A 14,948-nucleotide genomic window follows, 5' to 3' on the forward strand; every position below is an offset into this window, starting at 1 on the left:
TTACTATTTTCATGTCAGATACGACATTATCGGTTCAGAATAAAATATGAAATCATCGTTATTGGTATGGTAGGAATGATAATTAAATCTAGTGGCAGTTAATTATTTTCGATATAATTAGTAATCAGAATTGATATACGTATTGATTAATTGTAAGAACAGAAACTCTCAGATTCTGAAATACCGACCTAAAAAAAATCAGAGTGTTTCTTATGCCCTCTGCGATTTGTTACAGCGAAGGTAGAAATTAGATATATTGAACTCAATCATCGGAAGCGATAAAGATAATACATTATAGCAGAATCGTATGTACCGTGTATATACCTATAGAAAGATCTATATTTGTTAAATTCTCGAAAGGAAGTCTGTTACTTCAACTTGGTCTAAGTCGATACGTTCTACTGTTGTTTTATAAAATATTTTTTAATCCTTTCTTAATTTTTAAGTTTTTAATTAAATAGGAAAACTTAATATAATATTTGTATTTGAATATTTTGAAGAACTGATTTTCTAGAAATTTCAATTGAGAATACGTATTCTTATTATTTTCAATTTATTATTCCAAGATGAGCAAATAAGAGATGGGACATAGCCATTTTCAGCAGCTTCTTACACAAAATTGATCAAATATTAATGATTTTTGCCGACGACATGAAAAATGATTTTTATATTGTACTACAATAAATTTTAGATGTTATAAATTAAATTGTCAATAAGTGCAAGTTTATACTTTTTTTGTAGGCTTTTGCCTTTTTTTAATTATCACGATACAGGAGTTGAAGCAAAACTGAGCTCGTGTACTTCGCTTTTTTTTAATTTTTACACTAGGAGTTTATCTAGGAATTTAGAGTTGTATCTATTAGTTCAGGGCCAATTTACCAGCATAACTCGTCTATGTTTTTATCTATTACAAGGTGACTTTTTCCTAAGGTTGAAAGGTGACAATTTTTATCGATGTTATGAAAAGTGATGTTTCCTTTATAATAAAATAAAATTTAATAATTTTAAAATCTTTATTGTAAATTGACGCCATCAACGATTTATTACAATAATTATTTTTATAATTTTTATATTTCTTATCAAGTAAAATTAAATTTGCACTTCTATGGTACTATTTTATATTAGAGGCCAGTTGCTGATAAGAATAATTCTATTATAATAGCCAAACATAAAGTTGAACAAAATTTATATAATATTTCAATTTGTATTAATTACAGATATTTAGCAATTCTTTTACAAGAGTTTTAGTTTGATAGAAACACTCAGATTTTGTTTCAAGACCAGTATTTTAGAACGTGAAGCACGAAATCTCATATAATAGCGGGTCTATCCTGTATTTAGATAATGTTGTCATATGATTCCTGTATTTAGTCGATGCCATTATTACAGGCAAAGTACGGACATAGACCAATGTTTCGTCTGCGTCCTTAGTCAATATCCCATATAATGTCATGTCTACTTCGTATATTGTATATATTTACAATTACGTAGTCATGATATGAAAAGGATTGACTACAAGACTGTTTGATTAATATTTTTCGAAAGTAAATCACAACGAATTATATTTTTAATGATTTATTTTACATATAGTTTTATAATCTATTTAAAAAGTTTCTCTTCTTCGCAAATAAACATTTTCCCTGTAGTCAAAACATATGTATATGTATGATTATCATTAAACGTGTAAGTTAAATCTATTTACAATCTTAAAGTTCAAACAGCTTAATGTTCGTGAAATTTTATCCTAATATAGGACAGAACTAATCTTTCTTTCTTCTGTTTCTACTTCATTAATCAATAAAACCTAATTTAATGCGACGTTAGTAATTTATACAAGTATCTTACAACTTACAAAAATTAATGTTGAAAACATATAATATAAATATCATTATTATATTTGTCATTGCTTTTGCTTGTGTAACAGAGGATTCGCCGTTATCAGTATCCAGAGGGGGATGTTGGGACATCGATGCAAGTTGTACAGCTACGGAAAGAAATGATTTTTTACGTACGATATTTTATTATAGTATCTTCAATTATAATTATTCTAAATAACTAACATGAAATATAAAGTTACCTGGTGCGATTTTATCCTCTTGTATCGCGTTCGTTATGTAATTATCTTTGTCCACTGAAAAAAGAAATTATACAGATTAATGAAATCACGTAAATGAAATGAAATCATTTTTATGTCAAGAAAGAAATTATTTGCAGTACTTACGAGCACCTTCCGTTGCGAATCGTATTATTTCCGATGACTTACTCCAGCCATAACGATTTTTCGATAAAACAAGCGCCTCATAATGCGATGCTTCTTGCAATCCCGTCAATTTGAACGAGTATGTGTGTATGAAACTGTTTCCATCGTTGCCGCTGGGTATGTACAATTTACACCATTGACCAGGAACGCCGTTCTAAAGATTGAAAAATTCACGACGGTACAAATAATACAATGATATGATAGAATACAAACTGATAGATAAAATATACCTATATTAATTATAAATTAACCAGTATTGAAAGCATTGAATCTTACCACGTATTTACGAAATCTGAATTCGTACTGAACTATTGGACTGTAACTGTGAACCTCCCAGACGAAATTGTACGAGGTCTTAGAGAGGCTGTGCGAAGTCTTTTTAAAGACGGGCGGATTCGCGACACCCGATAATTCGACCGCTGCCTCGGTAATTCCCAAGGAATTAGAAGCTCTGCAGAGGTAGAAACCATAATCCGTCGTCCTAACGTTTCTTATCACTAAACTGTGATCACTGCCTGCGTTGTGCTTCACTATCCTCGATGAATATTTCACGCTTCTATTGTTGAAATACCATTCCACCTGTAGATCGGATTTATAGATCCGATGACATAAAAAGAAAAAGAAGTTATATCTTTTTGTTAAATCATCAATGTCATTAAACTTTTTCCATCGGTTCAAGTAGATTTATCGAGAGTATGATGATGTAACTGAGAAAATCGTTCGCCAGAATGCACCACGGCGATCTTTTCCGTTCGAGACAAGTGTGGATGAAATGCCGCGTCAGCAAAGAATTTAACCGTAGTAGCTATTTTTTTTTTTTTTTCTTTGCAAGAAGAAGTATCGCGAGTCACGTTTCCCGTCAATCGATTCGTCACGCGTTATTAACTTCAAGGGATAGGTTCAAAGAAATTGCTCTACAGGCAGAGTCAGTCGAAGGTTTATGTATTTGTCGTGCGAATTATATATTTCTAACCATTACTTCTCGCGCTAGATTTCTTTCTACATATCGAGAAAAGACTCGTTAAGCGATGACATCGAGATGAAAGTTAAACGAAGAATACAGATTCTTTTTTCTTTATCAACAATGGCATCTAGTCAAAACAAATACAAGCGCGGAACTGGGAAGTAATTAAACGTCCGATAACGAAGATATTCCCAGCCAAGGTGAAAACGGGCTTGACTCCAAGCTACACCCATTGTTGCACGGGCTGTTAATTACTAGCGTTGTAATTATATCGTTTGCAGTCTCGCAAAACTGCTCACCGTTGCCTCCGGCCAGGCAGTCACCCCGCAATGTAGCTGCACTCTTATCCCAGCGGGTGCGTGCATCCATGTTTTCGTCATCTCGATCCTGGGTTTGTCTGCGTTGTTTTCGATCGTAACATCAGATGCATTAAAACAGATAAAAAAATTTTGTTATACTTTCTAATCAACGAACGCCACAGATGGAAAATATAAGTCACATTTCCTCCCTTTTAGTCAATTAAAATTAAATAAACTTATTCGATACATGCTCAACCAATTCTATATTAAAACCGTCTTTATATTTGGTTTTAGCATTAAATATGTGTTTTCGTTGCTCTTTTGAAAACATTCGAAGCATGCGAATATCATTAGTTATGCAGACTAATATTAATTAAGTTAGTCTAACATAACGATCGATCTAATACAATTCGTTCCTTATAAAACATTTCTTTTCAAAAGACACATATCTCCCAATTTATCGGGTTATGCTCTTTTCAATTATCTCAATTATTTTGGAATAGTTCTTTCCAGCTCAGCTTTAATCTTTTCATTCAGCAACATAAAAGTCGCAAAATCAACAAAAACGGGCGTATTGTATTTTCTCTGATATTCGGACGATATCGAACATTGTACGAAAGAGACATAGTTTGAAGAATTAAATATTTCGCAAGAAGTTCATTGAACATCTCTATCTAATAATAATTCTTGCCAGCAAATTCTCGGAATAGGAAATGTACGTATACAAAACACTAGCTTTTCTGAAACAGTTCACTGACATCGGTGCTTACATCAGCGGCCCTTTTAGTTATCGTCGCTTCTAGTTATCAAATCATTTAACCCGATGAATCATTTAATTATAGGTTGAACGTTTATCAAAGTAACCTGTACGTTTTATTGGAAGCAAAATATGCACGAAACGACGCACTGTGATTTTCGATTACAATTATGATTGTCACGTAGAACGATTACTGCGCATAAACGATTTAACGCATACATGCATCGCGGGATTACAATTAGATCGTGCCGGCGTTTGATTGGAATACTAAAGAGAGGAATGCAATTTCCTAATATAATTACGGCCGTTTAACAACGTATGCAGAATGGTGTACGCCGTTACTTCTGTGCATATAGGCGTACATAAAGTCAATTAACTCGAACGTAGGCGGGCCACGAATTTGAGTTACATCCGCGCAATCATAATCGAATGTTATTTATAAACTGTTGTGACGTGGTCGAAGAAAATTACTCGAATTTGATAAAGCGGTACCTACATCTAATGTATAGATCTATAGTGGCCATGGCAGGTTCACCAACGTCGTTATTTGCCACGCAAGTGTACCGTCCAGCGTCGCTGGGGCTTTCAGCGTGGAATCGCAGACGTGATCTATCATATAAAAATGGTATTTCCCCGTCCTGTCAATAGATAAATATTTTCATTATTTTTTATGTTTAATATTCGTGGCAATTGTGTCTATCGGAAGATATCTCGTTTTCTATTTTTGTGATTCGAAAAGATATTGTTTACCTTGTTCCTCCAAGATATGATTGGAACTGGAACACCCTTTGCCACACAGGCCATGTCCACTTCCTCTCCTAAATTCACTTCCAGCTTGCCAGATTCTGGTATCGGATGGACGCTGGGTGGATCTGCAAGTAACGATATAGTCCGATCAACGTTCAAAGACGCACATCATTCTCTGTATTTTATATTCTAGACTCGAGCATCGTTCTCTATGCTTTCGTGTTTTCACATTTACTTTCACTCCTTGTTTTATAATTTCATTCATAACTACGTATGTATTTAAATGAGCGTTAGTTATTCGCTATAATATGTATAATTTTACAAGAATTGAAACTCAAAACGCACAATTTAATGTAAGCTTGGTTAGGAATAAAGCATTTATTGGATAAAGTCTCTATTGGATTAAGACTATAATTCTCGCCAAGAGTTTAGCACGATGTATAAACTAAAGGGTTAGAAACTGTGGCCTTACAAATTGTTTCATAAAAATGACTTTTATTTCAACATTTGTGGCAACATCGACCGTTGAAGGCTTCCGATCGAAAACTATTAAAAGAATCGAAATATTCAGGAAAACCATCTACAAAATATATGTATATTTCCTTGGAATTAGTCTCCGTAGTATTCCAATACCATCGGCATTCCTAATGGGACATCCAATAATATTAATTATACCCAAGTGAGTTCTAGCGATCGAAACATGTTCGAATGTACATGTAAACGTGTGTATCGTTGGACGACAAGGCACGGGCGTTCCCGATCTCATGGGACATAAAAAAAAAGAAAAAAAAATTGGAAAATTCGATTCGCGGAGCAGTCGAATTGGTAGGGTTCTTTCTATTTTTACATGTTGGATTCCGCGAAATGGAACCGAAATCCTTATGGCTGGGAAAACTCCGTGGAGGATTCCGAGGCTGAGGAAACTTTCCCGAATTTGTTTGCAGAACGACGTAGAGCTCGAATGTACTTTCGGGTCATCCATAATTTCACGCCAACGACGATACGCGACAGAATCGATATCTGTGTTTAAGTTATCTACGAAACGCACGCGGCTTTCTTTGAATCTTCTCAACTCTTAAGTTATCGATTTCGATTAATTGGCACCGTACGTCTTACTGATTCTACCGAACCAATTAGCGATAGAGGAGAAGGAACGTTGTTAAACAATTTTCAACATTGAGATCGAACGAGATCTTTTGTAGAGAATTTGGAACAATTCTTTGAAGCGAATTGTGGCGTATCACCGATAGATTTGCGTCTGTGAAGTAGAAATCTTTGCTGGATTTACTCACACATTACTTCAATCTCGTGTACTTGCGTGGCATGTCCCCAGGGAGCTGGTCGAGACGCTTGGCATACATATTCTCCGGTATCGTTCCGTTTCACGTGAGAAACCTCCAAGCTTCTGTTTGAGTACATTTTAACTCTTTCAGGTGGTTCGTGTCGTGGTTCACCGCTGTCAGCCAGAAGGATGCCATCCCTCCACCACCTCACTCTCGTCTGTACGTTATCTAGGCATATGAGTTTGTTGTATGCACGAAAGCGGTTCAATCTATCTTAAATTCAATATGAAAAACTTTCTGTTAACTTTCTGGATAAATTTATTACTATATGCGTTCGCGTATAACGAAGTTATAAAGTTACTTGGCAACTCGGTTTGTACGATATTCAATCGTCTAAAAATAGGGACAACGTATACTGACACGACTCTATGCAGTTTGGTGAACTCTCAACCGATAAGTAACCAAACGGGCAAACCAAATACCTTTTCTCTGACCCAATTTGCCATAAATCCTAGCTCGATAGAATATCGAGGGCATAGTTCGGCAACGGTGGTCCCGTAGTTATGCTAGAAACCGGAGGAGCGAGGCGTATAATCCGAAACAAGTCCTTAATCCGTGGCGATCTTACGGTCGTTTTAACGTTCGTGGCCTTCTGTCTAACTCGCGGCAGGGTAAAGTGAATGTCTGACAGGCAATCCCGTTAAGCGAAACCATCGATGACAGGTCGATCGATTGTACAGTAAATTGTTTGCGTTCTATACCCGTACACGAGTGTCGCGAGTGGACGCGTTCCTGCTTAGGGAAATTAACATCGATCGTTGTCCGAAATTGCGGCACCGTCTCTTTACCCTCGATTCTCGATCGAGTTAATAGTAAATGTACCATATAGTACCATATTGGTTAAAACGAAGGTCTAAACACGCGATCTATTTCCTGTTAAAAGTATCTTCCGAGCGTTCGCTATTATTAAAACAGCCATGTTGATAATTACATTTGCCATTAAATAAATAGGAATAAATATTATAACATGTAGATACTTTTCGTAAGTCTCACTATTGAATTTGATCAAATTATTGGTTGATAAGAGATTCATTTATTTACGTTGATTATTTTATTTTATCACGAAGGAAAGGTTCTTGTTTTCCCTCCTCTGCATACGAAAAGAGGACAGTCGTGATTTAACGAATCTATAGTTACACCGTTGTTATGGTTTACGAGATGCAACAGGTGATAATTGTTTGCAACTGTCGCACCGGGAGAGTTAAGTTCTTCATAATCTTTTTGTGCACGCCTCGACCGTTTTTAATTCGCTCGATTTTTCCAGCTTGTTAATACATAAAACAATCGATCGCACTTGTGATCGTCTTCGCGTGGCAAATATTCTTCTGTGACTTTAATGAAAGACACTTAAGGGTGGAAAATATATCGAAGCGACTTACCAAGATCTTCGACGTAACAGGGAAGCAGGACCGTGTCATTTTCAAAGGTCTTCACCGTTGTAGGATAACTTTTGAAGCCATTGTTTGCTGCTGCCCGACTACCTGTAATAATAAATTTAACAAATTCGTACTTAACGATTGGAGGATTTGCAACAATAAGAAGACACCAGCAATACTTAAATTGTATTTATCGGAAGGGCGAAGAAAGACGTAGATTTTACATCCAAAAGTGTAAAAGTTCATTACCACGAACATTAGTTGACTATGAATTTACAGCACATTTCAAGAAGTCATTTGATTTTGATCGATATTGAGTAGATTTTTGTTGGTTTACTTAAATTATTGGAAAGTGAAGCTTCTGTTGATCGATAAAAAATTGCAGCAACTATAGTATATCGAAACAAATATTTTTATGATTAACTTCAGTTGCAATTTTCACTTTTTATTAATCCTTAACAACTTTGTCAAACTCTAACTGCAGGGTGACGTTATAAAATTTGCTTCGTAGGTTCTATAAAGGCAGTGGCGCAACCGTGTTTTCGCGCGGCACGTTGGAAAGTTAAATGCAGATTTCCTATGCATTATGTATGCGCAATTTTCGCGCTGCGTGCAACGGCACGCCGTCGGGCTATCAGGTAACCGAACGTGAGTACAATTCACTTTCTTGTTCAAACGGGCTGGATTTCCGGCAAACGTGGCAGATTATTTATTTTTTTAATTAAAATCGCACCCCGCTCTCATAAAAAAAAGAGAGAATATTAGTAAAGAGCGAAAACGGGAGGGTAGAAACAGTATGGAAATGAAATAAACAGAGCAGAAACAATTTCGCGAAAATTACAGCAGTTATTGTAAACTCATTTCTGTAGCTATCACATGGCCGCGTTCGCGAATAACAAATAATCCCATTGCCTCGAAGTGAACCGAAAATAAACGTGGAAACAATCAGTTCGACGGTGAATTAATTTTAATAAATTTAATCGGGGAACCAGCAAGGAGATTGAGCAAGTTGCCCGAAAATTGAACAAAGCTTTAAATTTTGAATTATATTCAATTTACAGGGTGAAAATTTTAGCCCGTCACCATGCATTGTACGAAACAAAAATTACGAATTGCACGCACCTCATGAAATTGTCTGTCATTTTGATCTATTTTCCCGAGGATAACAACAGGGTGTTCAAAAATTATTTGCTATGGCTTTGAGAAATAATTCTATCCCTTCGGATCAGTGGAGATCTGTTTAAAAAGGTGGCCGAAAAATTGTACTTGAGCATGATTTTCAAGGTCGAATTCTTTTTTCTATTGCGACGCGTAGTATTCATCACGAGGAACAAAAGTCTCAGAGGAACCATGGGTCGTAGACGAATACCGACGAATACTGCGCGATTTAAAAAAAGAATTTCAAGTTGAAGATCATGTTCAAGATCAGTTCTGCGATCGCTTTTTTAAACAAATCTTTATCGATCCGAGGATGTAGAATCAGAATAATAAATCAAAATAAGTTTTGAGCACCGTGTATATGTGAATACGTACGATTGTGCTCGATGTGCCCACTGATAGAAAAATCCATGTACTGTCGGAGTTACGCGTGTCAAAGTTTTTTCACAGCCAGTTGCTTGATCTCTATTATTGTTGATTTCAATTAAAACAACGTCAGTGGTAGCGAAAGATGGAAATTTAATCTTTTTCAGGTGCATTTTCACGTTTCGACGATGGTTTCTTCGATTTGTGCATGAACGATCGTCAAAGAACAAACAGAAGATAAATACTGTAGTTTGAGAATTATGCTTAAACGCAAACAGTTTTCAAATAGCCGATTACGTAATAAAACCAATGAAAGAAATTATTCAGTTATTTCGAACTAAATCTACGTACCGGTTTTTACAAACAACATGGACGCGTGTATATAGATTTACAGAAAGGTGGAAGCGCAACTCGGAAGGAAAAATACGTGTGTTTCGTGAAATTTACTGCTCACCTATGATAAAAATGCAAAACATCCAGCCAAAGACCACCATGTTATAAAAACATGCATATACGTTCCACCACCCTCGAACCGCGAGATATACGGAGAACAGGAAACGATTCGGAATGATGTCCGTGGTATATGCGCGAACTCTTCGACTTTTCACGAGACACTGATCTTGTACTAAGATGATGATCGTGTTCCTACGATCTTAACGCATACACACGCACGCTCACGCACACTTGTCGTTCAACGTAATTATGACCAGTGGGCCATTCTGCGATTCAGGGATGCTCATATCGTCACCCATAAAATAATTTGTCTTCTCCGCTTGACCGTTTAGAAGCGTTTCAAGCAACGATGTTCGGACGAAACCTTTGGAAGGAATCGTCGAAATATTAAAATCATCGTTTTAAAATTACATTTTATCATTTTATAGAAATTGGCATAATGATACTTTTCTTCCTAAATGGTTAACGAGTGTCTTGTACTGAAGATTATTTTATACCTTCAAAGCATCGATTTTTTTTTTTTATAAGAAAATGAAATCGCTTGGTAATGCGCGTGAAGTTAGAACAAGGGATTCTATTCTGACTGAGAACCGTCACACCCTATTGCAACGCTGCCACTATGTGCACACATGCATAGGGTGTCCATTTACCAACACCAAAGGCATTCTTCTATAATTTGTTCAATTTACGCACCGACACGTACCATACATAGAGTCATTCATCGAGTTATCCATTAAATCGTTAATCTAATATGTGAATCGACGGCCCGTTTTAAAAGGAAGCGACAAACCGTGTACTCTGTCATGATCGTAAACAAATGAAAATGTCATCGTCACTGTTACGCCTTAATCCCAGAGACAATGAAATAGTCTTAAGCAGGGACGAAATTAACCCTCCAGTTGAGGGTAAAAGGGATGATTTGTCTTTTGCGAGTATTCACAGAACAAATGAGCTCTCTGCTTTCAACGTAATAACATTTTTTCCCTTTATTTTCTTTTCTTCTTTCTTTCTTTTCTATTTTTTTCTTTTTTTTTTTTTTGTTGGTTGTCAAAAAGTCGTTCACAAGTGCACTTTGAACTGCGTAAGTTGGGAACGTGACCGACGTAATCCAATAAATCGGCGAGGCTGATTTTACTTTCCCCTGATGGAAGGAGTAACAAAAAGAAGTTGAAGTGAACAACGAAAAAAAAAAAAGAAAAAAAAGGAAGCAGGAAATCGACCATTTCGAGGCACTTTGAAGCGGAATCATAAAGAATTAACAACGAAACTTTTGCATAGAGATTATGTCTAATTGCATTTTAATCTTCCTCTATTCTTGCTTTGACGACTTATTGCCTCACCGGGACCTGCATAGAACGTTCTTAATTATTTAACGCTGTTCTCTATCATAAAACGAGCACGTAACATTTACGCATCGGAACAAAATAGAACGAACACAAGAAAATTGTCATATCTTTATTATTTTATTAACTATCATATCTTCCTTGATCTCGAGATACATTAATTCATTGTTCGCTCGAAATATATCTGACAACGAAATTCACTGAAACGATATTTGTTTCTATAATTGATTATGAGTGACGGTTTCTCCCGCATCTGACAGCAATCCTGTAGATCTTCCGTTTCTATCCAAATAACAGGTCGGTATATAATTTCCACGAAAATCGTATTAAACGCTTCGTTGTTTTCATATCGTCCATTAAAATTGGATGTTCCAAAGTTTATCTGTATCTTTTGTACCATTTACTCGTATTCATTGAAGTCTGCCAGTTTCTGTGATATTTTTCTACCATTGAAATGATAATAAAGAATATAAGGACAAAAGGCAGGGGATTGTATGTACCTATCGAAGATATAAAAGTGGTTGGTTTAATGGGCATCGTCGACGCAGATAATGCCACCGCATCGCATTGTTCACGCATTATAGACCGGGTAATAAGCTAACCAACGCTCAGTATGATGCGTTGATAATATTATGTTAGGCAGAATGAATTTCATTCAGGCATTGACGTTATCGGTAAACGGGGCAATCCGTTCACGATGGCCAGTCGACTTCTACAAATAACGCAAAATTAACGGAAGATTTTGATAAACGTCACTCAATGCGTTCAGAACGTTTTGAACAGATCTGTGCAAACACGTCGCGCTCCAGTGACAGATTTAAATTGGCCATACGTTTTAACTGTGCAACGCGAGATTAATTCCGAATAATGGTTTAATAGCATAGAGTTTGTCGTTCGCAAACGCTGGCGAAAAGTCTCTGATCCTTTTTTCACATTCTGACGGACATACATTGATATTGAAAACGCGTATTATCAAAAAAAGAAAAAAAAGAAAAAAAAGAAAAACAATGAACAAGTAAATAGCATGATAAATCGGTACAGTACACGGAGAGGGATAACAGATTTTCAACGGTAACCTACATTTTATTAAAACGTCGTTAGACATCGATCTTAATTTACAATTCAAAACTCGTGAGCGATATTTTATGCACAGACATGAAAGTTCTTTAGGTAAGTTTTTACGCTCATTTTCCCCGATGCTTTATGTGCCTTAACCTTTTCATGTAAATACAATAAAATTTGATATGACCATCTTTCCACCATATATTGTTATTCGGAACTATTCTCGCATCTGGATAATTTAAAAAGACTCGTTTAGGACATTTCAATTTAAATCTTCCACAGAGGTCGAAACTTTCTAGGATCTTAACGAATTTCCACGACTTTTTCTTGGAAGTTACGATATACAGTAACTTTGGAAAATAGTCAGATTCTTTTATGAATATATCGCGTATGTTATACGAAACATTTTGATACTTCATTATCGCTATAACGGACTCGACTATCATGGTTATATTGATAAAGTTTGAAATAAATCTGAAAATGTACATAAATAATTGATTATCCACTATATTAACAAGTCTCGATATTCAGTGAGACATTTATATTACTTTACTCATATTATTATATATGTTATACAAACCAACCTAATCCTTGTCTTTTGTGTATAATTTATATAGGTAGTAGCTGTATACATTTACCCAACTGACGCTTCTACTGTAACATATATACTTTCACGAGCCACTATAAATTGTACCTCTATAAACAACGAATATTCCGGGTAAGACATTGTTTCAAAGATACTTGTCGCGAAACATCCCGAGGCGTTCCTCGCTGATAAATATTCATAGTCTCAATGAAATTCGTTGCCACAAAACGTAGCTGAACAAATACCGTCAGACGACGCGACGTCGCCGCCTTTCCTTTTCTTCGACGTACCATCCAGTTGCCACTGACAAATTGCGCAAATCGCCTACAGCGACACGCGTTCTCGCTTTTTTCTCGCCCCGAAAACCAACGCGTTTCTCCTTCGCACGCGATTTACTGACACGCTGTCGATCATTTTTTCAATTGTCCACTATCCATAACGTGACCCGTAATCGCGCGTTTTTATCGTTTTTGATGGCATCGGCGGATTTATCGTCGAATAGATGGACGAGAATGTTAAAAAGTTTCTTCCGCATCTTCCTTCAACGATGCTTTTTTTAACTTCGAATTTGAATAGGTCTCTTCGTGCTTTAATAGACCTTTAACAGAATTACGTGTGTCGTGCACTTTAACCGCTTTATTGTGCCGCGCTTATCATTGTAATAATCGAAATAACTCGTCCAGTCGGAGTTAGTTTCCACGTATCTCGTCTAAGTATTAAAAACTGGTCGAAGTACTTTCACGTAATAAGTGGCTCGTGCAATCTGACCTCATGAATAATGCACGCGGTGTACACGAAAATCGGTTTGTAGTTCGCTCGATAATTCGTCGTTTCATGGCTTTTTAAATCAATCCTCGAACGCTGCACACGTTGTTCGCCTCTTCCGTCCAAATTTTCGAAACGTTTATCCTTTTAATTTCTTTTGTGCACCCATATGAAATATTCGCTCGACTAGGGTTCTTTGATTACTTATGCACGTTTAAATAATCCCGCGTATATTCGATATTTCCGGCGGAAGGGTTGTAAGGAAATATCTTGGACCCTGTAGACTGTATGCAGTTGTTTTCGATTCAATGTTTGGCCTCGTTGGAGGAAGAGAGATACGAGAAGGTGAAACGTAGGGCGAGAATAATCCTCCCCTCTTGGCTTGGGATGATTGCACGCGTGTTCGTACGAATCCATGTGAATATGCTTAATCCAACGTGAAGAAGACACTTTAGAGCGGTTCTCAATTATCTGATACGTTCACTAAAGTGACATAGAAGGCCTGTTAAGTTGATTGAGAAATTCGCTGAGAGGTCAATGAATTCGAAGTTGCGTATTTTTAACGAGACGTTGAGGGATTGTTGATAAATACAAGAGATAGAGATTTATTCTAATGGTTATCATTTAAGAACAGCGATAAATATTTTTTGCAAACAAAGCATATTTTTGTCAACACAAGAAATAGAATTTATGCAGAAATTTGTTTCGTCTATTGAATACTACAACGAGTACTCCACTTTAGATATTTTATCGTATAGTCTCATACGTTGTGTAATATTCTGTACATTTTCGCATTTTTTGAAATCCAACGATAATTTAAATAATGTTGAAATTTGCATTTCGTACGGTTTAAAAATATCGGTTAAAGCTTCGGTTGTCGTAGTCGTCTTGGAAAATACTTTATTCGCAGACTGCTCTCTGACCCTGGTGCGTTTCGTTTCGCGGTTGACAGTTGCACAGAAAGTTGTATGTTGTCATCGAGTATACGTGCGAGACCAGACAGTGACTAAAAACTCATGGTTTAATTAACGCTAATTTACCGAAGCGGTAACCCCAAGCGAGCCATCGTCGGCTGAAGCGTGTTTACAGAGGGCTCAAAGGAATATCTGCTAGTTAGGGTCGGAAATGGGATTAATTGCGCAGGTCATGTTGGCACACCGGAAATTTTTTACGCGCCGATTCCTCAACAAGCATTTTCGAATGTTACAAATATCAAATAAAACAAAAATACGTCCACGAGTATGAAAAACTCTCACTAAGTGAAAAATATTTAAAACGCAAATGAAACGCGTTTAATTTTGATCGATCGGATAGCCTATAACTAGATTTTCCATTAAGCACGACGCGAATTGGGAATACATGAAATAAATGATACCCGTATAGTTATCATTTTTTTTTTCAATTTGTATCTCGACGAGCATCGTTATATTTGCGTGATATGATATCGTATCTACTGCAAACAATATTAA

At 36.3% G+C, this 14,948-nt stretch overlaps 1 protein-coding gene across 1 annotated transcript; it reads right to left on the reverse strand.

Annotated features, from left to right (window-relative positions):
- Positions 1–1,641: 1,641 nt before the first annotated feature.
- LOC117236820 (limbic system-associated membrane protein-like) lies at positions 1,642–9,897 on the reverse strand. Its single transcript, XM_033500121.1, has 10 exons — positions 9,725–9,897; positions 7,750–7,851; positions 6,320–6,538; positions 5,031–5,152; positions 4,777–4,918; positions 3,524–3,621; positions 2,537–2,839; positions 2,222–2,414; positions 2,078–2,131; positions 1,642–1,984 (listed from the first exon to the last, which is right to left on the reverse strand). The coding sequence occupies exons 1-10, from the start codon at positions 9,762–9,764 to the stop codon at positions 1,842–1,844; spliced, it is 1,416 nt and encodes a 471-aa protein (XP_033356012.1). The 5' UTR covers positions 9,765–9,897; the 3' UTR covers positions 1,642–1,841.
- Between the last annotated feature and the right edge of the window lie 5,051 nt (positions 9,898–14,948).

Source organism: Bombus vosnesenskii, unplaced genomic scaffold, assembly GCF_011952255.1.
Source record: "Bombus vosnesenskii isolate JDL3184/JDL3185 unplaced genomic scaffold, Bvos_JDL3184-5_v1.1 scf7180000013352, whole genome shotgun sequence".
NCBI lineage: Eukaryota > Metazoa > Arthropoda > Insecta > Hymenoptera > Apidae > Bombus > Bombus vosnesenskii.